General features: G+C 54.5%; 2 protein-coding genes across 2 annotated transcripts in view; one reads left to right on the top strand and one right to left on the bottom strand.

Moving 5' to 3' along the window:
- Lrp8 (LDL receptor related protein 8) overlaps positions 1 to 27,606 on the bottom strand; it is a gene marked incomplete at its 5' end in the record, with an annotated part of 81,968 nt that overhangs the window by 32,645 nt on the left and 21,717 nt on the right. Inside the window, 8 exons of the mRNA XM_023724185.1 lie at positions 623 to 748; positions 820 to 939; positions 2,168 to 2,206; positions 4,060 to 4,182; positions 4,827 to 4,952; positions 5,629 to 6,009; positions 8,918 to 9,046; positions 17,039 to 17,161. Of these exons, the coding sequence (XP_023579953.1) occupies positions 623 to 748; positions 820 to 939; positions 2,168 to 2,206; positions 4,060 to 4,182; positions 4,827 to 4,952; positions 5,629 to 6,009; positions 8,918 to 9,046; positions 17,039 to 17,161 (1,167 nt within the window). The remainder of the gene's footprint in view (positions 1 to 622; positions 749 to 819; positions 940 to 2,167; positions 2,207 to 4,059; positions 4,183 to 4,826; positions 4,953 to 5,628; positions 6,010 to 8,917; positions 9,047 to 17,038; positions 17,162 to 27,606) is intronic.
- On the top strand, positions 26,050 to 26,328 carry LOC101559730 (60S ribosomal protein L37a-like). Its single transcript, XM_004639102.1, has one exon. The coding sequence runs from the start codon at positions 26,050 to 26,052 to the stop codon at positions 26,326 to 26,328; it is 279 nt and encodes a 92-aa protein (XP_004639159.1).

Raw genomic sequence — 27,606 nt, 5'->3', positions numbered from 1 at the left:
CAGATGAATGTCCATTTTGTATCTGTGTATTCAAAGTGGTTAGGATAGATATATAGTTACATTCTCTTAATGAATAGAGGGATTTGTTCTATAGTGTTTGTAAACAGGATATCATGTCTGTATCTTGTACAGTAATTAACCACTAGGAAGAATGTATGCAATGTGTTAATTATTGAAACTGTCCTACCAATTTTGATTTGAAAAAAAAAAATAGCCAAAAAAAAGACAAGAAGTCTGTGAGGGTAGACAGATTTTTCTGTGTTCTTCTTAATGTTTAATCCCAGTGTCTATAACAATGTTATTCAAAATAAGAATTACGCAAGATGAATTAATTAAAGGGGCTCAACTGGCCAACATGTGGGTCTGCATATGTCTTCCTCTGTGTGGATGGTCCCAATTTGAGTATGACTCTGTGGACTGGTAGGCGGCTCTGTGTGGTGTCTGTGTGGGCACTAGTATCGGGTACACTGTGCATGTGAGGATTTAGAGTCGGAGCACTGCATATGCAGTCTGCTTCCTAGGTGCATGTGCACGTGTGCACAGCCCCTCCTCACATCTGCGGGGACATGCAGCTGGCTCCTTGTACCTTCTCAGAGAACCCCCTGCCCTTGGGCATCCATACCCACAGCCTTGCAGTTCTTGGTCAGCGTGTCCATCTCATAGCCAGGGTGGCACTCGCACTTGAAGTATCCCTTGTAATTCACACAGATCTGGCTGCAGGCATCTGGGTCCTCACACTCGTCTATGTCTGTGGGAGGAACAGGGGTCAGAACAAGCAGGGGAAACTGTCTCTGCTTGGGCAGGTAGGGAGAGTCTCACCGCCACAGGTCTTCTGGTCCAGAAGACGGAAGCCTGCCGGGCAGGAGCACTCAAAGCCAATCTTGAGGTCAGTGCAGATGTGGGAGCAGCCACCATTGTTGTGCTGACACTCATTCAGTCCTGGAGAGGGATGCAGGCTCCTGAGGGTCCAAGAGCCCAGGGGGTGGGGCAGGCGAGGGTGCGGGGCAAGAGCCTGGGGTGATAGAGCCTGAGGTGATAGAGCCCACACTGCCAGGATGATTCAAGACCTCAATGAGCCTCAGCCTCAGGCCTTTGTTCAAGGCTAGACACAGAGAGGGACAGGGGAACCAGAGCTTGGGTTCTTATCTTTGCAGGCTAGGGCTCTGTTCACCACCAGGCTGGAGCCAGCAGGCCCTTCCCTGAGGTCTTTCCTTTCGCATCCACATTTCTTGCTGCACTCCTTCCTCACAATCCCAGCTGCTCTTGGAAGGGCTTCCACATGCAATGTGTAACCCTTGGCCCCAAGAAGGGCTTCTGAAATGCCAGCCTCAGCAAGCCTGTGCTCCTCCTGGGCAGCAGGCTCCACTTTGGAACAGCAGCCACTTACGGAGTGCTTCCTCCCAGGATCTGCCTCTGCAGCCTTGCTGTGCCTCCCAGTTCTGCTGTGTGGGGCTGGCCAGGGTGCAGGGTCACCTTCAGAACTTCCTGAAGGTGCTGACCTCTAGTCACTTGCCATTCAGATCCCTTTCTCTGGACACACTCCACTTGTCCATGTCCCTCTCTGGGCAGGGTCCAGAGCTAGTCAGCCTGCCAGAAAGAGTCTAAACAGTATTGGATGGCCCCACTATCCTTGTGGTACCCAGGACTACCATACCAGGCCTCTTTCTAACAGACCTGATGCTAAGCTAGTTCTCTCCTACCATGAACTAAATGAAAATGATGGATCTTTTTCAACTCTTCCTGTCACCTGTCCCTCTTCCTCCACCTCAGCAAAGGCCTGGTCCCAGGATTACCAAATGCCAAAAGGGGTGCAGGGATGTCAGGAGGTCATCAGGCTCTGGTTCCCCCATCCTCCACTCCCTTACCTCCTTCTGGAGGATTCTAAGGGAGGGAAGTCAGGGAGTTCAGGACCAAGGCTCACCAAGTTCTCACGGCATCTCCTGGGCTTTATAATCATAGAAAGTTAACTTCACAAGTCAAGGGAAGGTGCCACCCCACACCCTGCCCACCAGCCTCATGCACAGCCACTCCAGCCAAGCCAAGCAGAGCTGAGCTGAGCCCACCATGGGCATGCAGGAAGCTGGTCCGAGCTGCCCACCCGAGGCCATGCACAGCTGAGCGTGCCCCACCTCCAGCCTAAGCCAAGCCAAGAAAGTGTCCCCTTTACCCCTGGGCCTCCTTCTCTTCCCCTGGAATGATGGTGCAACTGAAAGAACAAGACCATAGCAATGCCGTGACTCAGGGGGTCCAGGCATGGCTCGACTGGGTCCAGTCTAGGGAAGCCCCAGGCTCTTGCCAGTGTGCTGAGCCATGGAGCTTCGGAGTGGTCTCTGGGGAACCTGCCATCAGGCTTGCACCCCGAGCCCTCCTGACCTCTCTTGAACCACTCCTTCCAAGGGCCACCCATTCATGTAGTTCTCATTCACTGCCTCATTCATGCATCCACTCACTTCCTTCCTCTCCTTTTGTAGGTGGCAGCATTCCACAATTCTATTTACTGAGCATTGATGGATGTAGGCCAGCTTTGAAAGGGGGAAGGGAGTGTTCAAAGTGACTCTGGTTTCTGAGGAAAGAAGCTACAGACTCCTTGGGTCTACAGTAGGTGAACGAACGAGAAAGGGTAGTGGGTCCACATCTGCCTATCCCACCCACCTTCCCTGGAAGACCTCAAGAGAGGTCTCTGATCCTCCACAATTCTGTCTAGTGCGAAGATGATTCTCCCGGGGAACGAGGAGAGGAAGGAAATGAGCAGAGTGGTCCAGAGGCCTAAGTAGCATCTGGCGCTTCTTGGTGGTATCCCTTTCCCCAGCACATGCACACAGTTACATGCAGACACCTGCATGCACACATATACACACAAATACACACACACCGGCTTCAGGGCCCAGACACAGACAGGACCATGGACAACTCCAATGCTCACACAGACGTGGGAACACACCTGGAGAGACACAAAGGCAGCTCCTCTACTTTGACACAGACACTAGCCTCTCACTGACAGACAGACAGAAAAGCCTCAGACACCAACTCATGCATACGTACTTCTTTTTGGCATGTCATGCGAAATACAAGAGAAGAGAGAGCTCAGCAGGTTAGCAGTCCCTGGCTGACTGCAGTCTGGGGGTGGGGGCGGAGAAACTCAGTTGTTCCTACTTCCCTGTTCTTCTTCCTACAGGTACCTCCTTCTGGGCCTTCTCCCGGATAGCCTGTCAAGGCTGACCTTCACCCAGCTACTCCCTTCACTTTTAGCTTGAGGTCTGGGTTTTGTAATCTTCAAAAGGGAGCAGCCACAGAGAATGCAGTCCCTCTGGGTGCCTTCGAGGTGTGGTATACTGGGGAGTGTCTGCCAGGAGGCAGGAGAGGGGAGACTGACTTCTGTTTTCCATGGGCTACCCTGTGCAAATCTCCTTGAACCTCTGACCATCTGGGATCCGCAGAGGAGCCACCTGTGACCCTTCCCAGCTCCACAGTGGGTTACAGTGCATTCTCTGGCATGCACGCTTCATGTGCGCCCGGAGCCTCTGTTCTCACTATCCCCAAACCCACCGTGACAGCTTCGGCCACCAGGACAACTCCCTCATTCCAGCTCTCACTCATCCACCTTGCAAGGCCCACATGCCCAGGGCGAAGGGCGGTGCTCCCTTGTGCTGCTGGATGCAGTGCCCTGGCTGCGCATCAGTTGGCCTCCTGGCTGCTATTCCTCACCTCTCCCTTCATGAGCCTCCTACAGGGGGTAGAAGGGCTCAGAGGGAAGCCAGGCTCCTAGCTAGGTCAGCAGAGCAGAACATGGAGAGACAGAAAGCTGCAGTGAGCACGCACTCAGAGGCTTGAATGTGGAAGGAATGAGTAGGAGGAGCTGAGTTTGTAAGAAGCAGCATAACTTTTGAGCATCTGGGCTAGAAAGGAAAGGCCTTGGAGCTTCACAGAAAGCAGAACAAGAGGCCACGGGGGCCAAGAGCCACAGGGCAGCACACACACACCCTGAGAGGGGAGCAGAGAGGCGTGTGCGGGGCCTGGCAGGAGGGTCAGTCCTGCCGTTGGGAGGGGCAGGTTCCGTACCACACTCTTTCAGCAGCTCATCCGACCAGTCCTGGCAGTCCTTCTGAGCATCACACACTTTCCCGCTGTCCACGCACTCGCCACTCTTACACTGAAATCTGCGGGGACCCTCACAAGTAGACTCTGTCGGGCCAGACAAGAGAATGGATGGTGCCTGTGAGACCTTGGGCAAGAAGCCCAAGGCTGGCCCCGGGCTCAGGAAGACAAGCAGAGCTCCAGCCCCTAAAGGGTCCCAGGGAGGATGAGTCCTGTGCCACCTCTAGCTAGGTGGAGCCATGGGTGTACTTGACCTGGAGGCCTGGGGCCCTGGGACGGACTGCAGAGATGCAGAGACTGGGCTGACCTCCTCCTGAGGAAGACAGACCTCTATCCATGGAGCCTGGAGAGGAAGGGTTGGCTCACTGCACAGAACTAGTGGTCAGGGTCTCTGTTCCTGCGGGGGGCAGGCAATAACCAGAAGAACTATCTGCTCAGTCCCTAGTGAGGGAAGCTTGGACACGGACAAGCAGGACAATGCCTGGGCTTCCTGCACTGCCCTTTCACAGCCCTGAAGGTGTCTTTCAGCAGCTTAGAGAGTCCTGCAGGACCCAGTTCTGCTGTCACTAGCACTCTGAGAGGGAAACCAGCTTAAATAGGGCAGGGGACACCCTGGGCAGGAATACATCTTGGGAACCAAGGGCAGCCTCTGCCACCTCCACTCTCTGCAGACCTAGGGAGAGCATGGAGATTTCCTTAGGGGACCCAGCCTCTGTCCTTGCTATGCGTACCCTGCAGGCAGCCAGCTTCATCACTCCCATCTGGACAGTCCTGTTCCTGGTCACAGCGTTTGAACGCAAGGACACAGGTCCCATCCCCACATTGGAACTCGTCTCCACGGCAGGTCCCCAGCACTGCTGGAAGAAATCAAAAAGGACAGGGTCAGAGTCAGTGTGGCACCAGGACAGCCCCGAGCCATATCCCCCTAGGCAAGAACAGAACCAGTGGGTGTGCTGAGGAGTCTGCAAAGGACACCTGGCCAAGGCACCGCAGTGTACCAATGGGGAGACTGAAGCTCAGAGAGGGGGAAGGCCTTGCCCGGGTCACACAGCACTCAGGCAGGCAGAGCCAGGACTAAACCTCAGGCTCCTGTTTTCCTGTCTGCTGTTTCTCCCCAGCGCAAACACGTGGCCTTCAGATAAGTGCTCTTGACTCACAACTCTGCCCTCTCTGCCAACGCTTCCAGGGCTGGGTGCTGTACTAGGTAGTGTGAAGAGCCCAGAGAGGACTGAGTGCCCCCCAGGGAGCACAATAGGAGATGGCTGTAAGAGGGGGTCACAGGACTCCGCCCCTGCTGCACACTAAGTGCAGATGAGAAGGCAGGGCATCAGGGCAGAGCATGAGCACCAGCAAGCTGTGCCCTGCTTCTGGGGTTTACCAGAGCCTAAGAGCTCTGAGATTTCCAGCAGTCAGTTCTACTAAGTCTCCTCCCTAGTAAAACAGGGGTGGAAGGCAAGGACGGACAGTCTGTACCCAGCCAGTGCATGGCCGGATCCGCAGACCTGTAAGGGAGTGGGCATGGAGGGGGCTTACGGCAGTCGGCCTCGTCCGACTTGTCCTTGCAGTCGCGGTCGCCATCGCAGCGCCAGCCCAGGTGTATGCACTCGCCACTGCGGCAGGTGAACTGGGTGCTGGGGGAGCAGGCTGCGGGCACCCACGTGGTCCCCGGGCCCCCTGGGCCACAGAGCTCGGCCACCTCATCTGAGCGGTCCTCGCAGTCAAACTGGCGGTCGCAGACCCAGCGCTCAGGGATGCAGCTGCCGCCGCTGCCACAGCGGAATTCCCGTGGCCCACAGGCCGGGGCCGCACAGCCGCGCTCGTCGCTGCCATCTCCGCAGTCGTCATCGCCGTCGCACACGAACACAGCGGCCAGGCACGAGCGGTTGCTGCACTGGAACTCGTGCGGGGCGCACACTGCGCAGGGAGAGAGCCGTCGGCCGGCCGAGCCCCACCCTCCGCGAGCAGCCCACAGGCCCAGCTACGGGGTCTCTGACCCTCACTTGCGGGTCAGAATGGGCTCCACTGGGGCCCAAGTGGGGCATAAGGTCAGATACAGCAAAGGGAGCCTCCCAACCCGGCCCTGCCAAGGACAAGCTGGGTGACCCTGCGCTGCCCAGCTTTCCTGTGTAAGTGCAGAGAGGGTTTCTGAAGACCAAAGCTGCAGAGTGCAGCTTGCCTTGCAGGACAGGAAGTGACATGCAACATGACAAGGGTGGTGTCGGTGCCTGATAGCAAAGCTCCACACAAGCTGCATTCTCAGCCTGCGTCCCTGCCTGGCACGCCCAGCTCAGGCCGCAGCCTCGCTCCTACACATGCCAGCACCAGCAACCTCAGACAGGCCGTCTGCCAGGCCCAGCACCTACGGTGCCACACTGGGGTTTTGCTTCACTTGCTCCACCTTCCTGAAGCCCTCCTCTTGCCCACCACTGCCTCCACATTTTTAATCAAGTTCCCAGCTCTCCAAGTCTCACGTTGTGCCTCTGCCGTGACACTCTCTGCATGCTTCCCTTCTTGGGAAACTTCCCTTTGCCTCTGTCCTCCTTCCACGGGCCCTGTACAACCTGCCTAGGTATCTCAGTTGCACAGCCTGCTCCACCTGGCCCATGACCACAAAAACCTTTGTCCTCAGTGCCCAGCAGGAGCTCCAGTGGGGTAGGGTGGATGGTACCAGACTCCTGGGTCTGAGGGACAATTATGGCTGTGCGGTAATGTAAGGCACAATCCTGACACTGCCTAGGGCCCTGGGCTTCCTCTCTATGAAGAACTGGTTTGAGCTCAGAGGCCTGAAGAACTCTAGGGAAAAAACAGCCCAACTGCTAGTTACAGATAGGAAAGTTGAGGTCAGAAAGAAGAGTGACTTTATTCAAGGTCATATCACTGCTCTATAACAGAACTCAGGATTAGGACATTCTCTTTCTACTCTTTTTCTCAGCTTTTCTGGTTTTCCTATCTCTTCCTGGAATGCAAGCTGTTTCCAGGCCAGCAACCTTCTTCCTCCTTTGTGTCTTCAGACAGTGGCCAAGAATTGGCCCGAGGGTCCAAGATGGACAGATGCAATAGCTATAACCACAGGTGGTAGTACCAGATCTCTCCACGTGGGGGCACCCAGAGCCTGTGTTTCTGTTTTCTGGTGAAAAAAAAGCCCATCAATTTTTATTGTTATGGAGTATAAACTGATGTCTTAGGTTTCACAATGTAGATAGCTCACAACATGTGTTTCTGACAGCTCCACCAGTTTCTGACAGTTGCCTTCTTTCTCTCCTTCCAGGCCTTTGGGATATTAGGACAGTGGAGCTCATGGGACGTGGGGCCGTAATCCCTCAAAATGATGCTGACACCTCAATCAGCTTCCCTTCTGCCTTGGCTTGTAATCGTGCAGGAAGAGCGGATGTGGTGCCTTCTGGAAGCCCCCACGGGAAATGCTTCTCAACACTGAGTCTCACTGAGGTTCTGGAAATGACAGTAGTGTTGAGATCCATGCTACCTAGGCCAGAGACCCCACTCCCAGCATTCACTAATGGCAGCGATTCTGAGAGATGGGAGGATTTTTTTTTCCCCCGTTCTGTACAGGCAGTAGGAGAGAAGCCCAGTAAGACCTTCTAGCATGCTGGGTTCTATAATTAGCAAGGAATGTCCCTGTCCCAACATGCCCTAGTTAGAGAGACTCCCACCTCCTGCTGTAGTGACAGATAGCTTTTATAGTGGAGGAATCCACAGGTAAGAGAGAAAGCCACCTCACAGTATTATGACAGCTGAAGAAATAAGCCAGTTTAGTGGGATTTTGAAGCTGCTGGTCACAGACAGGCTCCCCCTCCCTATCTAGATCCTATTCCTGCCTCAGACTCATCAGAGCTCTAGATTCAGAATCTCAAGATGCTGTGACTCAGATTCCTTATAGAGACAGCATTTCCTCTGGGCCACAGGGGATAGATGGCTGAGATGCACACAGAGAGGCGGTGGAGGGGAGCAGGGGTGAGAGCGGCAGGCAAGCACCTGGTAGAAGCCCTCCTGAGTGGTCACCTGTACCTGCAGCCAGCCTCACAGCCTAGCTGGTTCCTGTGAAACCATGGACTCCGAGAGAGCGGACTGTGTAAGAGTCACCTCATTCTTTGTATACCTGGCTTCAGGCCTAGCACACAGTAGGTGCCCAGTGGACTGAGATGAATGAGGCCCAGCCCCAGGGCCTACAGGCCCAGCCTAGCTGACCTGCTCCCTGGGCAGGAGATAATCCAGTGCTTGAAACTCAGTGATGTGGAACAGCCCCAGTGACCACTTCCATCTGTCCCCGCTGAGGCTGCTAGGTGGTTCTTCCCCATCCTGTGACATGTGCCCTCAAATCCCAGCCTTCAGCAACAGGAGTCCTCACACCTTGGGAATCTGCCCCACCCCCTGCCAGCCCTGTGCTACCAGTGCCTTGGCTCCAATCCCCACTTCTCCACAGGCTGCCTCTGTCGCCCTGCCTTTGCTCCTAGATCAGTGGGCTTGTGGAATGGACGACAAGATGTTAGGCATGGTACAAAGCTCTGCGATCCAGTTCTGAATTTGCATCTCAATCCCATCCTTTGGCCTTGGACACTTTTCCTCCCTCGTCTGAGCCTCAGTTTCCTCACCCATTCAAATGGGAATGACAATGGCTACTCATGAGGTGGTTGTGAGGATGAAGGAAGAAAATGTCTCTTAAGTGCCGGGCCATTACTGGTGTCCTGATTCTCCTCAGTTCCTGTCCACCTACCAGGCCTCTGGAAAAACAGGCCCCTCCCCAGAGGTGGCCGACACTACCCACCACGCTTGGCAGACCATTGGGTTCTGGCCCCAGACTCACAGGTTGCACAGCCGGCCTCGTCAGCTCCACCCTCACAATCCTTCTCTCCGTCACAGCGCCACGAGGCAGGCACACACTTGTGACTGGTGGGTCCACAGCTCAGCTTCTCTGCGGGACACACTTGCCTGGCTGCAAAGAAAGACGTGCATGCTTGGCTTAGCAGTGGGAACGCAGGCACCAACCAGTCCTATCACCTGCCTCCAGCCAACTGGCACAATGCCTTCTGGAAGGTCCATGGGGTCCTGCATCCCATCTGCCCCTTGGACTTCCCAGATCTTAAATCTGACCCCATCACACATGCATGTGCGTGCACACACACACACACACACACACACACACACATACCCTGTCCATGACAGTTGAGTCACTCCTCGACCCAGTGAGCCCTGACTGAGCTGCACAGTTAAACCTCCCACTCCTCTGGGCCTCCTCTCCAGGCTCGCACCTGAAGCCACCATGCCTTGCACCTGTCCCTGCTGCATCAAAGCTATGTGCCCTTGGATGTGATACACCCAGCTGGATGTCACTTTGCAGACCAGGTCAGTGACACCATGATCCAATCCTGGAGATCTGGGGGGAGCCCACCAGAACCTAAATAGTCTCCAAGCCCCCTTCCCCAGTGATGGTGCTGAGCCTGCAGCTAAGAACAAGCACCTCCAGGCAGGGCCCAGTGGGACTACACAGCTATAATTACTGCAGTCGCAATTGCAAGCTGATGCAATCAGGGGCCTGAAGCCCCAGGGTTGATTCTCAATTTTGAAGAAGGAATGAGAACCCTATGCAGTTCTCATCCTGACTGAGCCTTCTCTGATCCACGTGTCCACTGGGGCAGACGAGTCTCAGACCTCCATGGTTGGCTGACTACTGCCTTCCAGGAGGTGCAAGAGACTGAATCTCAGTGGTGTCTAGGATGCGCCAGGCACAGTGCTAGATGCTTTTATTTAATCTTTATAATAATCCAGCAGAGTGAGGATCATTCCTGCCTCCAGGATGAAGACAGACACCACGGCTCTGCATACCTGGCTTCAACCACAGCTCAAACACTCACTGGCTATGTGACCTTGGCCATTCCCTATTTCTGTGCCAATACAGCAGGAAGATGCTATGACCTATCTAATGGGGTTCTTATGATGACAGGCCATTGACTGCAAAGCACTGAAAGGGACACACAGCCCCACACTTATTAAATATTGCCTCTTACTAGTACCCACATAACAGATGAGAGCCCTGAGTCCTGGTTAGCTATTCAGCGAGTACCAACTGCACACTGCTGTGTACCAACTATGGTGGTCAACGCTGAGTTCCAGTCCCACAGCTGATAAGGCACAGTATGAAAATGTGGTCAGCTGTGTTGGCCACCACCTGGACCCAGGTGGTATCTCAGGGGCAGTGGCTATGCAGGTCCCATTCTGGTTTCTGCTCTCAGACTAGTTTCTGATCTTTTTTTTTTTTTTTTTTTTTTGGTGGGGGGGGTACCAGGGATTGAACTCAGGACCTTGCACTTGCCAGGCAGGCACTTACGTCAGTGAGCTATATCTCTAGCCCCTCCCCCCCATCCTTTTACTTCAGCTGGGATGCAAGGCTTCCAGAGATGGAAAAAAGGCATGGAAAGGCGGAAAGGGCTGTGTCAAGGTCCCCAACAGTTCCATGTCATGGGAGAAGTGTGGGTCCCAAAGTTATCTCTGAGAATACATTTCACAAACCATAGAGCAATCCATTGAGAATATGGGATTCGTTTTACAGACATTTCCATTTACACGTAACTGTCAGGCAGAGCTCTGGAAAGCAGACACTTGGATGACTCTTTAAAAGGCCACCTCAAGTCAGCCATGTGGGCAGGTGAAGGAGTCTGGGAGTCTGGAGCCGGGGTCCTTCTAAGGCATCTCCCTCACAGTGGGACTTCAGGCCAGCACTCCCGGGCTCCGCTGGGACACAAAGGTGCTGAAGGAGACCAGCACTCTCCAGAGGGTGCTCTGACAAAACGGAGAAATAAGGATCCCCCCCACATGTGTATAGGTTCTGGGGACCTAGCTCATGCCAACTGAATCCAGACTGCAAGTAAATCCATTTGAGAACTCCAGTTACTATTCTACACCACTAAAAGATAAGGGGTATTTCATGCTTTTCAAATATGTTTGTTTTGTTTTTGTTTTTGGTGGGACCGGGGATTGAACTCAGACCCTTGCGCTTGCCAGGGAAGCACTTATTTTACTGAGCCATCTCCCCAGCCCCTTGAGTTTTTTTTGTTTTGTTTTTTGTATTTTTTTTAGGGAAGGGTCTACATGGTGTTCAGGGTCTCACTACTAGATTGGACTCCTAGTGATCTGCCTGTTTACAGCCTCCCAAGAGCTGGGACTACAGGCACGTGCCACTAAGCCCAGTCTCAATTGCCATCTCGTGCACCCCGGGGACAGGGCCAGCATGACAGACCTGGGGATTGAACCCTGGGCCCTGCACCTGCTTGCAGGCACTTTAATCCACTGAGCTATTTGGCCGGCCCTTGCTTTTCAAATATGAAACCATAAAAGTAATAGAGGAGTCCCAAGCATTTGCAAGCTCCAGAGATAGCAGTAAGTACAAGGGCAAGGCAACCCTCCACTGCTTATCTTGAACCAGGCCTCAGGGAACAGATGCACCCAGGGCAGTGGGAAGGGCCACGATGACCAAGCACCTGCAGTGTCAGGCTACTCTGTACCTTGTCAAGGTGGAAAGCTGGTGCTACACAAAACTCATAATGGAACCTGATCCCCAACGCAGTAGTGGTAAGCAGCCCCCTGAATGGGATTCATGCACTAACAAAGGTGAGTGAGTCCCTTGCCGCTTGTGGCATGGGGACTCAGAGAGAAGGCACCATCTATAAGAAATGGGCCCTCAGCAGACATTCAGTCTACTGGTGCCTTGATCCTAGACTTCTCAGGCTGTAGGCTCAGAAATCAATAATTTGTTTTACTTACAAATTACCAGTCTACAACATTTTGTTATGATAGCCAGAACCGACCAAGACACAGCATCACCCTCATGCTGACAGGTAAACAGACCCTGCAGGCTATGAGTACAAATTCCAGAAGCAAGATAGCTCAGCAGACTAAGCACCTGCTTAGGCAAGCACAGGGGCCAGGGTTCGATCCCCGGCACCAGATGCCCTGCTGGCTCTGCCCCCGGGGTGCTAAGCCAGTCACTGAAACCAGGCGTGGTGGCTCATGCCTATAATCCCAGTGGTGGGGAGGCTGAAAATAGGAGGACCACTACGAGTCCAAGCTACATAGTGAAACCCTGTACCAAACACATTTTTAAAAAAAAGACATTCCAGGGAAGCTAGGCAGAGACATTCTCAGGTGAGCAGTGTCCTTGGTGAGGGGCAGGGCAGCAGTCCTACAGTGCAGGTGAGGAAACTGAGGCTAAGCGAGACCAAGTAACTGATGCAGGTGAGAGATAAGAGTCTGGGCACCTCTGACTAGACCCCTGCCCTCTCCATCAGAACCTGCATGTTCCAGAGCTAAGCCATTGCTCTCCCCAGAGTCCAGGTGACTGAAACGGTCCTTGGCTGTAGGCACCACCTCCCCTGGTTCTGCAGACCCCAGCAAGGCAGGAAGTTGATTGAACTTTTAATGAATATTTATACAGCTAATGGCATAACCTTTCAGCAAGGACAATGATTGAACAATCCGTCTGCTTCCTTTCTTTATAATAAGACATTTGCTGTGTCCCTAAATAGACAGCTCTAATTACAGGCTCTCAAGATTCAGCAGTACCTGACAGCAGACTCCACACCTTCCCCTAAGGCCAAGGCTCTTGGAATGCTGGGACAGGTGCACCTTGGGGGTCACGCTGGTGAGGCTCCCTGGAGGAGCTGGAGCCCAAGTCCAGAGAAGGGCAGGTACTGGCTGTTCCTCATGTCTATCTCCTGGAACCTCATGTCTTTCTTGTGATGGATAGCTCTTCCTCAAAGCCAAGAGCCCAGCCAGTTACAGCCTCCAGATCAGCAGAGCCCTGGAAAGTGCTGGTGTGCATTATCAGCCTATGAGCTCGGTCCTCTTATCTCTTCCAAGGAAGTTGTCTGCTCAGCATCTTGTGGCGAAGGGCAGAACTGTCCTCCATCCCAGGCCCAAACACACTGCTTAACTTACTGCACTTAACCACTGCACATGAGAACAGACCCCACTGGTCTCCCTAGCCCATCTGGGATGGAGGGGAACCACTGAGCATGGGGCTCCTGGGGCCTTGGCTGCTCAGGCTATACAAGGTGGCTGTCTGATGTTCACTTTCAGGATCCCTAAAGCCAGTGACCCCCAGGCAGCATGACATGGGAGAAAGACCATGAGTCTGAAGCAGGCAGACCTGGGCCAGATTCCACTCACTGCTGCTCAGGTCCTTCGGCTTGGGTAAGTCACTCTGCACCCTAGCATCCTTCATCTGAGATGGGGCTAAACACTTTCCTAGGCTGGGTGCGTGGTTTCAACATGGAAATTTGGAAATCCTTATACTCAAGAGCCTGGAACAAACCTGGAGCTCGAAACACAGTTACCCTTGTTTTAGTTCATGAAATGGAAATGCAAATGACTGGCAGAGGGACCCCATCTCTCCCCCAGGGATACACATAGGACCGCAGGGGTCCCCACAAAGCAGCTCCCATCCCTAGCAGCCTCTCCCTCTGAGACAGATGCCCCAAGGGACACCTCTGGCCTGATGTCCAGGCACCCCAGGTCCTACGCAGCAGGAGTGAAGAACCCCACTGTCTCTCAGACAACAGGAAGCCCCTAGAGTCAGCAAGGAGGCTTGCCACTCCACCCTGGAGTGGCTGCAGGCATCTATTAATTTCCAGAGAATCCTGCCCCAGAAATCCAAACCCACGAGTATTCTCTCCAATTCATAAGTTCACAAATTAACAAAAAGGGAAATGTCTGTCGGGGAAAAGAATGAAAGCACTTGGCAGCTGCGTGCTCATCAGGCGAGTCTGCAGTGCTGGTTCACGTGAGTTTCTGGGGGAGACAACCTCCATGCAGCTGGGGCTCCATGGAAGCCAGAGGCTCGGGCAGTGGGGAGCATCCCACCATGCGGAAGTGGGGGCTACATGGGGTCGGGCGAGACACATCTAGCCGGGTCGGTCCCCCTTGCTGGGCCTCCATCTCTTGAGCTGCAAGAGGAAGGCGAGCGCGGTGCATCCGTGAGGTTTCCTTCCAGGCTCTAAGATGCAAGGAAAGATGCGGTGAGCAGCACCTAGAGTGCAGCTCGTTCCCCTCGAGCCCCTCCACCCACCACCCACCCCCTGCCAACAGCCGCCAGAAGGTGGGTCAGAGCTGTCCCCAGTCAAGGGAGCTATAATTAGAGCTGAAATGCTACTTTCGTTAGGCAAATGTTCTGTGCTTTTCCATGGTGATTCTGGCTTTATCTGCTAAGTACAGAACTCAGAACCACAGAGAACCCTGATCGGCAAGGGGGAGATGACACTGTAGGAAAAAGCGTGAGCGCAGAGGGGACCTGCTTCCATACCGCTTTCCCTTTCCCTTTCCATTCAGCCTCTCCACTTACTCCATCCTAAGAGTTTAATACCATAGTATTCTAATAGTTATGTTGAGGGCAGAGGGCCTGGAGTCCAAATCATAAAAATGACACTCACGTATTCCAGCAAGCACCAGTATTTGAATTTTCTCATGTCCTCACAAGGTAAGGCAAGTGCCATTATGCCATTTTACAGAGGAAGAAACTGAGGCTCAAAGACTGGGTGGGCACTTGTCTTAAGTCTCACAGGTTAAAGGAGCAGGCCAACTACATCAGACACCAAATTCACTAAGCATTACAGCCTGTGCTCTTTCTGTTAGGTGCAAGGAGTGGGTCTGGAGCCTGAGAGCTGGCACAGGCCCAAAAACCTGGTAGGCTAGGGTGGTTGCTATGGAAACACCAATTAAACGGACAGCAGGTTGGTTGCTGGGTTCTCATTCGGTTGGAAGCTGTGATCCAACCCACTACCAGGTCCCCGATTCTGCCTTAGCCTTGTGGCTGCACGTGGCTAACCTCCTCCAGGCAGCCCTCCCCAGCCACAGGAAGTAGGGACCCCCCGCCTTGCACCCCATCTGGGCACAGGCAGAGGAGGCCTGTGAAGAGGCCAAGGCACTGACTGTGAGGCCTTTGGAGTTTCGGATGTTAAATCAGGGCCCAGACAGATGGACAGTAGGGCCTCGCACAGTTATGAGGATGGACTCAGAGGACTGCCGGCCTCTCTTCTCCTGGGTGCTGCTGTGGCTGCTTCTCCCAAGGGCGCCCTGGCATACCCCAGAGAGCTTGAGAGGAGCCTGTCTCTCGTCATGGAAGGGAGAGCGTCCATGAGTTGGCTGTGCATCTTTGAGGCAAGTCTATTGATGTCTCTGGTCCTCCTTTGCCTGGCTGTTGAATTAAAGCAGGACTGGGAGGCAGGAACACCCTGCATTGCCCACCGCGGGGGACAGGCAGAGGGGAAAAGATAGGAAAGCAAGGGGCAGTGGGGAAGAGAGAGCTGGTGAGACACCGATGAGCAGGGGAGGGAGGCGGCCTGGCGCAGGGCTGGGCGGGGCCTGAGGGGAGGTGGGAAGGAAAATGAACATCAACATCTATGCTGAAAAACAGCCGTGGGAAGAAGACAGCACACCCCTCAGGCAGCAAGACAGCCCTCATGGAGAACCACAGTGAGCCCCTCTTCCTGCCCGTGTCAGGGCAGCAGCTGGAGTGGGTGTGGGAGGCACAGCTGGCTAAGGCAAGGGTAGACAGGGCCACAGCCTTCCTCCCAAAGCACACCCCAGATCACGTAGGACTCTGCCTTATCTGGCTGGGCTTCTGCAGCAGCTTTGGCCAAACTGCCAAACCATCCCAGCCTCAGTTTCCCTCCTTAGGTAGTGTCCAGCTCCCCCCCACCCCCAGGCTACCCTGGAGATGGAAGTCACAGGTGGGTGTGGCAGCGCTTTGTTCCTCAGAAGCTCAGGACAAAATACTGGACTTCCCTCCCACTAGGGCATTTCCAGGGCAGCATGGAATCTGGAGGAGGGTGGGGTGCAGACAGCATGGGCCTGCGGTGGCACTGGTAAGCAGAGAGGGACAGCTGTGCAAGGAAACCAGGGCCCCTTGTCTGGGGCGGGGGTCTCTCGCTCTCCCTTTCTCTCCCTTTCTCTCTTGCATGGAGGGAGACTGGTAGCTCTGTTGCTAGGAGACAAGGAAACCCAGTTATCACCAGCCACAGCCCTAGATGGGACTCCAGCTTCCATTGTTCCTGTCTCTGCCTCTGGGGTGACTGTTACCCCTAAAGAGGAGCTCTGCCCACCCCCAGCCCCACCATCCTCCACGTGTGCCCCTCCGCCCAGCCCTTTGTGTCAGACTTGTGCTGTTAAAAGCGGTGCCTCTGGACCACTGGGCCCCTCCCCGCCCCCTTCTCATCTCCTTTTTAATTTAACAAATGTCACGGAATGACCTGCTGGGTGTAAGTTTGCTTTGAGGATTAGGGACTGGAGAAGAAATCATGGAGAGACAAAGCCCTGAGTGTGGGAGGCGGGCTGGGGGCTCCTGGGCTCCGCCTCACCCTTCCTTGCCTGCCTCTGTGGCTACCCTTCTGCGGGTACATAATGAGGTTCCCCGACACAACCCACCCACAGCAGAGGCAGGAGCCGGGGCCTCTGTGTCCTGGGTAGGTGGTCATGTGCAAATCACTGAACTCTGAATTACAGTGTCCACCTTTACAAGATCCAGGAAATGACAGTACCTGCCCCCCAGGCTGCTGAGAGGTTAAAAGGAATTAGCGGGAACAAAGAACTTAGCGTGGTGCCTGGCACACGGTGAATGCTCAACAAGCACCAGCTGCCGTTCATGCTATTGGAATTACGATTAGGGTCCCGGGAACAAACGGGAGGCCCGGAAGATAAAGCGTAAAGATTCAATGGGCTGCTTCTGGCTCCTGGTGCTCTAGGACCATGGTCCAATCTGAAGGAGGCCAGAAACAGATTAGCTAGCAACTAGGTGTCCTTGACTGGCCACCAGGAGCCCCCCAGGGGCGTGGCACAGCATCTACTGAGGAGTCTCCCAAGCCAGCACGGAAGAGGCAACGAGGGAACTGAGGTCCAGGCCCAGGCCCGCTCTCCCCCAGTCCAGTGGAGGACTCACTGCAAGTGGTCTCTGACTCATCGGAGCCATCGGGACACTCCTCCTCGCCATCACACTTCCACCGCTCGGGGATGCAGTGGCCATTGTCGCAGGTGAAGTCGCTGTCCACACACGTCTTCTTGGCTACAGGGCAAGGAGAAGAGAATTAAGGGTCAAAGGGCATAGGAGGCCTCCCCTAAGACACACAATCAGGGGTCCAAGAACCACCTCACTGACTCAGGACTCGGCAGTGGAGCACCACATGGAGACCCATGACCCTTGGCACTGTCCCCCAGTGCGGAGCTCGAGTCCAGCAAGGCCAGTAGAGTCCACCACACCCTTCTCTCCCCCCAAAGCTCACTTCCACTGTCTCCAGTCCCTTCAGCCAGTTCTTAGTCCCTCTACCTTCCCGTCCCACCCCATCCACCCTGGAAGTCAAGGCTGCATCCAAAAGCACCCAGGAGCTGGTGGCCATGAACTCAAAAGCAGATGATCCCTCCATGGAAAGGAATGAGGTATTCTGTGGTCACAGTGGTGACCAAATGCCTGTTGGGTCACCCCCAGAGAGGCCCTGGCCCTGAGGCCTTCCTGAAGTTGTATAGGGGAGACTTCTATTTGTGCACCAGGATTTGGATCCCAGCTGGGCCTCCTATCTGTGAAACCTTGAGGTTGTTACTGACCCCGGGCCCTCCTTTTTCTTAGTTCTACAAGGGGCCACCAGGACTGGTGAGGAGTCATAGTGCCTGAGAACATGCTGCAAGGACCTGGCACACCACAGGTCCTCATGAGTGGCAGCTAGTGCTGTTTCCATAGTCCAAGTATTAACTAGCCATGAAAGAAATGGGGAATTCTATGCCCACAGCCTGCAGTAGCACCTGGGCAAGAATGAAGGTCTAGGCCCCAGCAGGACTCTGCTGCCTTCAGAGTTTCATGAGACAAAAGATTGTATCTCAAGGTTTCCTGTTATGATTGCTCTGTGCTATTCTGGCACCGTAGTGCCTTCTGGAGTGCCCAGTGCAGCTGAGGGCAGCTGTGTGCCAGGCCTCCCAAGGATAAGCATAGATGGCCTGGTGACCCCGAGGTGTGGAGTGGTGAGGTCTTGGGGAGCCCCACCTTCACTCCCTACACTGCATCCCGTTGGTCTCCTCTGGAGCAAATCTGCATTCCATTTCTGTGTCTCCCACTGCAGGCCTGGGCTGACAGTCTAGGCCCTGTGGCAGCCCAGTACGGCGGGAGACAGGAGGCCTGGCTTTGCTGTTTTGCCCTGTGCCCTTCAGCAAACCACTGTCTGTTTCTGGGTGGTCCTGGGAGAGAGAACCATTTGGTGTAGAAGGCAGATCCAGAGCAGGCGCCAGTCACAGCGAGGGTGGTCTCTTCTCACCCTGAAGGAAGATACCTCAGCACTGCAGAGTCTACCAGGCCTTCACGAGCCCAGAAACACCAAAGTCCAGCTTTGAATGGCCTTGGGGTTACATGTGCCATCAGGGGCCACCCGCCTCTCCCCAGCGTGCTCCCCTTGCGCTACTCAATCTCCACACTTGCCAAATGGGTCCCACCTGGACAGCGGTGTGTCCCTGTGCACCCATACCATGGACCCCACCACAGCTTGCTCCTCTTGTCCCAGGTCTGAAAGCTCTTTCACTCCATGGAAAGGAATGAGGTATTCTGTGGTCACAGTGGTGACCAAATGCCTGTTGGGCCACCCCCAGAGGCCGCCTTATGACACACTCGAGCTATCCCCTCTTCCAAGAATCCTTCCTCAAGTACCTCCAGTCTTTTGAGGGAGCCTTCCCTGAGCTCCCCTAAACAGCCTTCTAGAGCAGAAGTCAGCAAACTTCCTCTGTACAGGGCCAAAAAGTAGATATTTTAGACTTTGGGGGCCATAAACTCTGTGACATTATTCAGTTATGCCATTGTGCAGCAAAAGCCACCACATACCAGGGGTAAAAATGTGAACACAGCTGTTTTTCATTAATTTTTTAAAATTATTTACTTATTTATTTGGTATAGGGTCTTGCTACACAGCTCAGACTCACAGTGATCCTCCTGTTTCAGTCTCCCCAGCACTGGGATTACAGGCATGCGCCACCACACCTGGGGTTCCGGAGAAGGCGTGGCATGTGGTACCAGGGATCGAACCTGCTTGCCAGGCTGGCACTTAGACCACCAAGCTATCTCCCCAGCCTCACTGCTGTCTTTTAATATAACTTTATTTGCAAGAACAGGCAGCGAGCTGGAGGCGGCCAATGTCCTGTAATCTGATGACCTCCGCTCTAGGCTCTAGATCATCACCGATCTCACACTCAAATATGGTCTGCACCCTCCTACCCCTAGCACGGGACCCAACTCAGGGAGGGCTGCTGGGGCTCTGGGCTGAGAGACAAGGACACGGGGTCTTCTGCCTGTCTTGCTGTGTTTCCTCAGGCCTCCGCCTCCCTAACTATGGTGGATTGTGATTCTTTGGGTTTCTTCCAGTCCTGCACACACACAGATGCATCCACTTAAGGAAAATGTGAAGAAAACTCATGTTGGAATGCAGATGCACTACAAGGACTCTGGAAAAGAAAGGCAGAGATAGACTTAGGGAACTAGTTTCTCCCCAAATCCCTGCAGGCAGCTAGAGGACCATGGAGGAAGCTAGTGTGTGGGAAGGAACTTCATAGGAATGGAGGAGTCCTGGGCTTGGAGGTGCCAGTGTAGAGGCTGAGGGTTTGGTTTGGTTACCTTGCCACCTTTTGGCAAGTTAAGTCCATCTAAAGTCAGCACCATATGAACCACAGCACTCGGAAATTACTTCCCTGCAAGAAGCCCAGCGTCCACCATGAGAAATGATAGTGCATGTTTTCTTTTGCCTGCTCCAACACTGCTGAATGCTTCCTGTCCAGCAGTCTCTGCTATGTGCTTGACCTGGAAAACTGTCAAAGCAGGCCTCTCGTGTTCTCCCTTGACATCTGAGGAAACCCAGGTCCAGAGATACGAAATTATACACCTTCATCATTTCTGGGTGAACTCACAATCCGCTGTGCCTGCCTTTGCCCACCATGGCTCCCCAACAACACTCCACAGGAAGCGTGGATGGCAGGCAGGCCCCATGGAAGCAGATGGGAAAGCCCTGTGGAAGCTTCGACCAGCAATGTAGGAGCCTCTGCCATCGGACACAAAGGACAAGGCACTAGTCAGCCCACAGGAGCCCCACACAATGACTGGGCAGGGCCTAGAAGAGCAGGGCAGGTTTATAGGTGAGAAGAGGGCTCTGTCACTGGCCATACAACAGCCAGGCTCTTCCCAGGACGCTTCTTCCCTGGCACTCTGGAAGCTCAGGGGTGAGCTTGCCCTCCTTGCATATGCTGAACCCTGACAGGCAATAGGCAAGACCAGACCAGCCAAAAGCACCACCACAATCCCAGAGGACAGCGTGGAGGCCCAGGAAACAGCAGTGGCAGGAACAAAATCTCTGATGATGGCATTTTTCAAAATAAATCTGCTCATTGTCCAGGCTGCTTGGGACATTTTCCACCCTGGTGCAGGCCTGGCACCTTTCACCTACAACCCCAGGGACTCCACACAGTTATTTGTAGCTGTTGCTAATGTGCTTTATAAAGAGGAAACAGGCTCAAAGAGGTAAGGGTGGGAGGTGGCAGAAGTGGGATTTCAACCACACGCTGCTGTCCCCATGAAGGCCTCAGTCACCCTGGTGGTCACTAGCTAAGCATGCAGACCTGGAGAGGCAGGTCAAGGCAGTAGGAGAGGATCAACTGAACAGCACAGAAGTCTGAGCAGGAGGTGGGCCCCTGCAGTGTGTCCAGTGTGGGGGGCAGAGTACAATATCCGCCCTGGATCCACTTGTGCTCTGCTAATGTTCAACCTTAGGGAAACTGAGGCAGTATGGTTTTGCTGTCAGACTAAATCACTATGGAAGACCCAGTTGGAAATGTGAGCACATGGAAGGATTTGGAATCACAGCTGAGTCAGCCTGTCATGGCCACCTCCTCACTAGGTGACCCTAAGCAGGTCCATTCCCTTTCTGAGCCACTGGGATGTGGCTTTCCCCTGCACCACTGTCACAAGGTCAAATGGCATAAAGACTCTCCAGAGCCTTCTCAGAAGGGGCCCAGCATCAGGCCAGTCAGTACAAGAGCCCATCTCAGGGCCTGGGGAGATACCTTTGCAGTCTAAGCACCTGCCTGGCAAGCGCAAGGACCCGAGTACAATCCCCGGCACTGCATGCCATGCCAGCACTGGCCCGGAAGTGCCAATCCCAGCACTGGGGAGGCTGAGGCGGAAGGATCACTATGAGTCTGAACTGTGCAGTGAGACCCTGTATCCAATACATAAATAAAAAGAAGGACGAGCCATCTCAGCCTTGCCATGGAAGCATGTAGTCGTGAGGCTGCAGAGGAAGCAGGGCCGGATCCCGCTTTCTGGGCCTCGGCTCCAGTTCCCAGCAGGATTCCCCAGCCAGGCTGGAGGCCATGGCTCCGTTTCCAGGGATTTATGTCCCTCCATGCTAGTCTGCCCTTTGGACAATGCCCACCTCTGTGAGTCCCTGTACTCCACGACCCAGGAGTGATACATAGTCATCCAGGGTCTGGGACATCATAATCTAGTGCCATGGCAACAGATAGGCTGCCACAAAGGACTGAGGATTGCAGAGGGCATCGAGGAGGGGCCAACCCCAGGACAGAGGAGGGACAGTGGGAAACCCAGGACAAAGGCTGTGGGAGCTGCTGTTTACAGCAAGAACATAGGCTGACTAGTGTCAGACAGTACGTGGCCCCATCAGGCTGCTTGGCCACACTGGACTGGGTGACCTTATTCAATCTACCCAACTGCTCTTAGCCTCCCTCTTCATCTGTCCCTGCCTCACAATGCACACAGGGCTGCTAGGAGGAGCAAATGGGCTAAGGGTGGCACCAGGGCTTTATACACAGAAAAAGCAAAAAGGCACATGTCTGAGAACATAGCGTCATAGCCCCGGCCCTGGCAGCTGTGTGTGGCACGGGGTCCTTCAGGTAGCCCCCTTGGGCCTCATTCCTCATCAGGAGTCAGAGGTGGGTGCTGCCTGAGTTTCAAGCCCCTCTCCTCACCCAGGCTGTGCTCCTGCAAATTCTGACCATTCAGCACCTCTGGTACCCCTGAGACAATGCACATCCTCGTGACCCTGGGTCACCCACATCCATGCTGCAGCCCAGGGCAAGTGCAGCCAGGAGGCCCAGGAGAGCTGCCCGTGGGCCTTCCTCCTACCAGTTGGTGTCCTGCCCTGTCAGAGGCTGCTCTGGCATCGGTGAAGCCAGGCAACATGGCCGTTTGGCCTGTATCAGAAGGAGAAGGGGCAGGGGCAGGACAGTGAGCAAGAACTTTCCAAGGCCCAGAGAGGGTCTGCAGGAGACAGCTGAGTAAGTGTTTCCTGCAGCACTTCTAAATTTGCTCAAGCAAAAAACTGTCATTAATTTTCCAAGAAAAAGCAGCCAAGTGAACTATGCCCAGGAAAACACTACACACTTCAAGCCCCCTGATCGGAAGATGAGATGAGCTCTGCAGAACGAGTCTGGCTCGAGTCGCAGCAGGGTTAGCACCACCAGATGGTGAATCACAGGAGAAGGTACATGACACTGAGCCGGAGTGGAGCCGTGGGACCCTGCTGGGGAGACCCCGTGCTCAGAGCAGCAACTTTGCCAGAGGATAGCTCAGGATGAGGGGAATGGACGGCTGCGGGCCGCCTGGGTCCGTGAAACAGAGCTGCCAGGGATGAGGCTCTGTCTCCTGAGCCCCGGAGCGGCACAGTGGGATCCCTGCAAAAGGAGGATTACAGCTCCACACTTGCTGAGCAATCTGGAGCAGCATCCCTTCCAGGGACCTCACAAGGGAGGAAACAAAACCAAAAAACCCCCACCATGGACCCTGATGCACAAAAGGGACCAGGCTGTTTCTCCTTCCCCTCCCTGGGCCAGCCCTAAGGCAGCTGGGCCGCTTGTGCCCAGGCGGGAGATGAAAGGGCTGCTCCCCCCACCATCACCCTTCTGCAGAGCTCACCAGGCCCTGGCGTTGCCAAGACGACCACTGCCAGCTGAACGAAGATCCGGGGTGGGGGCAGGGGGCGTGCCAGCCAGCCCCTGGCCTACTAACCTGGCAGGCAGATTTAAATGACAGCCCAGGAAGCTGCTATTAAACTGTCACCCCGGTCAACAGGACGACAGACCCGAAGTGTTCTCTGGCTGCACCAACAACACAGCAGGAGTGAGAGGGGGAGGAGACCGTGCCCCAGAGCAACCTGCACCCCCTCCCAGGAGGCTCTGGCCTGTCTGCCTGTCCACCCACTGCCAGAGCCACCCTCCCAGGCTGCAGCAGACCCTGGCACAGAGCAGGGGACTGGTGCAGGGACTGGCAAACTTTATCCTTCATCTTTAAGCAGAAGAATCCTTCCCAAGTGAAACGCCAACGTACAAAACATAAAAATGGAGCTGTGCTGCTGGAAGAAGGGTGGCAGATGGGGGACCCTATGATTTCCCCACCACCCCCTCAACAGCTCTGCTAGGGCCTCTGTGAAACCCTGAGGCTGGGAGCCCATCACCAGCTGCTTTGGGCCCCGCAGTGCTGGGTTCAAATCCTAACCCCTCCCTAGACATGTGGAGTGCTCTTATAATACTGAAGTTTATAATACTGAAGAACGCTTCCACGCTCTAAAACCACAGCACGGATTCACATGTCCTAAGTTCCAGCAACAAGACTCAGGGACAGCTATTGCTGGAATTGGAGATGTCACTCAGCTGTGGACGGCGTGGATCCCATCACTACAGAGGACTGTCTGTTTCTCAGAGCCCAAGCACTGCTGCTGACAGTGTCCTAGTCAAGGTTCTTGGTAAAGCTGGGAGGCAAACTGTTCCCACAGCATCCAGTCCTGACACCTACTGAGCAGGGTAGGCGGGGCACAGCTCTGCGCTTTGGGGCTTTGTGATGCCCAGCAGGCTACAGGGCCACCACCATCCATCAGCAGGTGACATCCGAGTTTGCTTCCCCCATCCCTCCATCCCACCTGGGGGGAAGAGGAGGACTGTAGGGTTGAGAACATGAGAAATGTTCAGGGAGGGGAGGAAAGAACTAAAGGGGGGTGTGGGGAGAACCACCGTGGGACAAACGCATCTGTGCTTTAAATTGGGGAATTCTCTAGGCTGGCTCCTTGGAAGACCTGCCCCACTGGAGCTGTGCTTTCTAACCAGGCCACAGCATAAGACGGGGCAGGGGAGCACACACCCCCAGTGACAAAGGTGCAAAGAGGTCAGAGAGTCCCAAAATGGGGTGACCATGCAGACACAACTTCCTGGGGAGGGACCACCAGGGAGGGTCGGGATGACCTATCACCTAGCAACCTGTAGCTTTGGCACAGGACAGAGATGTCATTCCATGAGCTGCCTAAATTGCCATGTCCCAGTACAGAGCCAGGTCTCCATGTCACCCTGAGCTGGACCCTTAGAAGGCATGATGGGGACAAAAGGGAGATCCAGAAAAGGGGAGAGACTCGAGCAAAACTTCACAGCCAGTAGGTCTGGGTCAGGACTCCAAGCCACGCCCAGGCCCCCTGGTCCAGAACTCTTTCTTCAATGTCCTCAGCCCCTGATAGTATGTGGTGGATGGCAGGTGGGCACTCACAGAACAGCTATGGCCCCACTCCTCTAACAAACCATGTGGCTTCTTCCTACTCAGCCTTAGTTTCCTCACACAAATAAATTCTTAAGGACCCCTGTGCAGCTGACATTCTGTATCTATGACCCAGAGCTGTGGTTCTTGGCCCTGCTCCAAATCCCTCCAAAACGGTCACCTGGGACCTCCTATAGCCAATCCCTCCTACAGACCAGCACATCCCAGCTGCTCTTGGACACTGCCCGACCCCAGTCCAGCGGTCACCAAGGGAAGCCCGAGCCCTCACTAAGGTATGTGGGACTCCCTGTCGCCACAGGGAAGATGAGCGTCTCTGAGGGACGGACGACAAAGGCGTCTTCCTGTCCCAGTGATTTGTGTACACACGGGGCACTGAACCAGTGACAGCTGGGATCTTGGGGGAGAAGGTCAGGGGAGAGATGTGGGTAGGATGGGAGCAACAGGGGACCCTGCTAGTGCCTGCCAAGGAACCAAACATGATGTGAGTGTACTGCCTGAAGAAGCAGGCAGCACATCTGGAAAATGGCCACTCTGCCCACCTCGCAGGCCCGCCAGCCCCACCCTGGATTTTGGCCACCATACTTGGCACCAGCATCACGGGTCTCAGGGAAACAACTAGGAAAAAACTCAAGGTATGCTCAGAGAAGAAGCCTCCACAGTGCAGGGGCAAGTCCTAGAATCCTCCAGGGCCTTTGGCCCAGGGTTCTTCTGGCTCCCAGACTCAGGGCCCCTCCATTGGCAGGGAGCATCTGACCTACCCCAAGGGAATTCCCTCTCTTACCAGGCCACCTTCTGGTCTTACCCTGGCCAGGCTACCTCAAGCTGACAGGTCCACAGTTCTGCCTCCCCTGGGCAGACCTGAAAGTCTCCATGGCCCTCACAGTGCCTGTTCTTCCCACCAGTCTCCTCATAGAAGGAAGGGTGGGAACACAGCTCCATGTCATCCTAGCCCTTCTGCCACTAGTACTCTAGTGACACAGAACAGGCCTTTTTGGGTTCTCAGCCCTTACTAACTCTGAGTGGGATGCCTAAGGTCCTGGAGCAGAACTCTACAGCCAGAGCCAAAGAGCTCAGGAGAGAGGGGCCTAGGAACTCAGGGGTGCAGATGCCGCCTCTGATGGAATGATGAGCCCTGTGCTTTTGGGGAGGGGCTGGATCATCTGCCTATGCACAGGAGGTCTGTGCATGCTAGCTCCTGCTCCTGCAGGAAGCAGCCCTGGCTCAGCAAAAAATGCAAATGCTTTCACCAATTAGGTTGGGAAGAGAAGCATTCTTGAGAGGAGCCCCATCAGGCCATCCAGATGACAAATGGGCAGCAACACCCTGTTGTTAATGAGAAACCTGGCCTCTCTAGGTTTGGGCCTCCTTGCATCAACATGGCAAAACGCACCAAGAAGGTCGGCATTGTTGGTAAATACGGGACTCGCTATGGTGCCTCCCTCCAGAAAATGGTGAAGAAGATTGAAATCAGCCAGCACGCCAAGTACACCTGCTCCTTCTGTGGCAAGACCAAGATGAAGAGGCGGGCTGTGGGGATCTGGCACTGTGGCTCCTGCATGAAGACCGTGGCTGGTGGCGCCTGGACCTACAATACCACTTTGGCGGTCACAGTCAAACCAGCCATCAGAAGACTGAAGGAATTGAAAGACAAGTAGAAGCTCTTATTATTTGAGACATCCCTAGCCTATAATAAATGGGTTAATTTATGTAATGAAAAAAAGAGAGAGAGAGAGAGAAACCCGTCTCCTTGTGCCAGGCCTGCTGCCTCTTCAGGGTGTCCTTCCATGCTGAGCCTGGGACCCTTGCCAGCAAACGTGAGGCAGGTCATGCCCAGGAGGTGGTATGGGGACATAAATAGCCACTGTCCTCCCAAAGGCCTTCCCATGTCCCTTAGAATATGGTCAAGGGTCTTCACAGAGGACTCAAGAACCCTCTGGCTACCATGACCCCTGGTCACCCACTTCCCATAACCACTGACAACTAAGGGCTTCCTGTATACTTCCTTACTCACAAAGCTCCTCTAGGAAGGGGGCCTTCCACTTCCCTGTGGAAAACTCTCCCCATTCCAGGAGGCTGGTGCAAACATCTACTTGATGGTATCTTGATGGTATCTTTGACAATACCCCTGACAAAGCAGAAATGAGGAGCTCCCAGCCCAGGGCCTGCAGGGCCCAGAGCGCCAAGGGAAGATCTTTAGCAACCTTGATACCACACGGGGTGCTTATTTTGCCACTACATTCTAGGCAGGCCAGAGCCAGCCAGGGCCTGTAGGAGGCCCTTCCTTCAGGGGGACAGTGCCATGATGAGACCCTGCACTCCCTGCTAGATAGCTCTCGTTTCCCTGTGATGGCTCACTGAGACCAGGGGCCACCACCAGAACAGAGCAGGCTTGCTAAGTCACTCCAGCAGCCTCTGGGTGGGGCTGGGCTCAGGGAAAGGCAAATCTTCCTGGCCCAGTGATTGGTTAGCTGGGTCCTCAGCAGCGGAAAAGCCTTTCAAGGGCTCCTCTGGGGAATTCCACAAAGCCAGGCCCAGGCAGGGAGACCCTGGGCACTACTTGAGGGTGCCCCTGACCTCTGAGGTGATTGGACAAGCCCTTCCTCTCCTGTGCCTCCAGCTTTTGTGGTCATCAGAGGAGAAAAGAACAGCTCTGGCTCCACGGAACCATTCAAGGACAGAGAGAAAGGGACAGATGAGTGGAGGGTACTCTGGGTGTCAGGGCAAGTGGAATGGTCTGGCCAGTGGGTGCAGCACCCACTTGCACAAGGCCATGAGGACAGCTGAACACAAGGATCAGGGCAGGTGCCCAAGGGATAGCGACCAACCCCGAAGGCAGGGGCAACGGAGGAGGAGCCTCAGCAGAGAGGTGAGGACTTCAGGGGACAAGGAGCCTAGTTGAATAGGAAACTCAGCTGAGCCTAACAGCAAAACGA

The sequence above is a fragment of the Octodon degus genome, unplaced genomic scaffold (genome assembly GCF_000260255.1).
Source record: "Octodon degus isolate 3935 unplaced genomic scaffold, OctDeg1.0 scaffold00107, whole genome shotgun sequence".
NCBI classification, from domain to species: Eukaryota; Metazoa; Chordata; class Mammalia; order Rodentia; family Octodontidae; genus Octodon; species Octodon degus.
This window is presented reverse-complemented; position numbering and strand designations above follow the sequence as displayed.

What these genes read in the sequence shown, in the direction of transcription:
- LOC101559730 (XM_004639102.1), top strand. Translation starts at nt 26,050, where the DNA reads ATGGCAAAACGCACCAAGAAGGTCGGCATTGTTGGTAAATACGGGACT.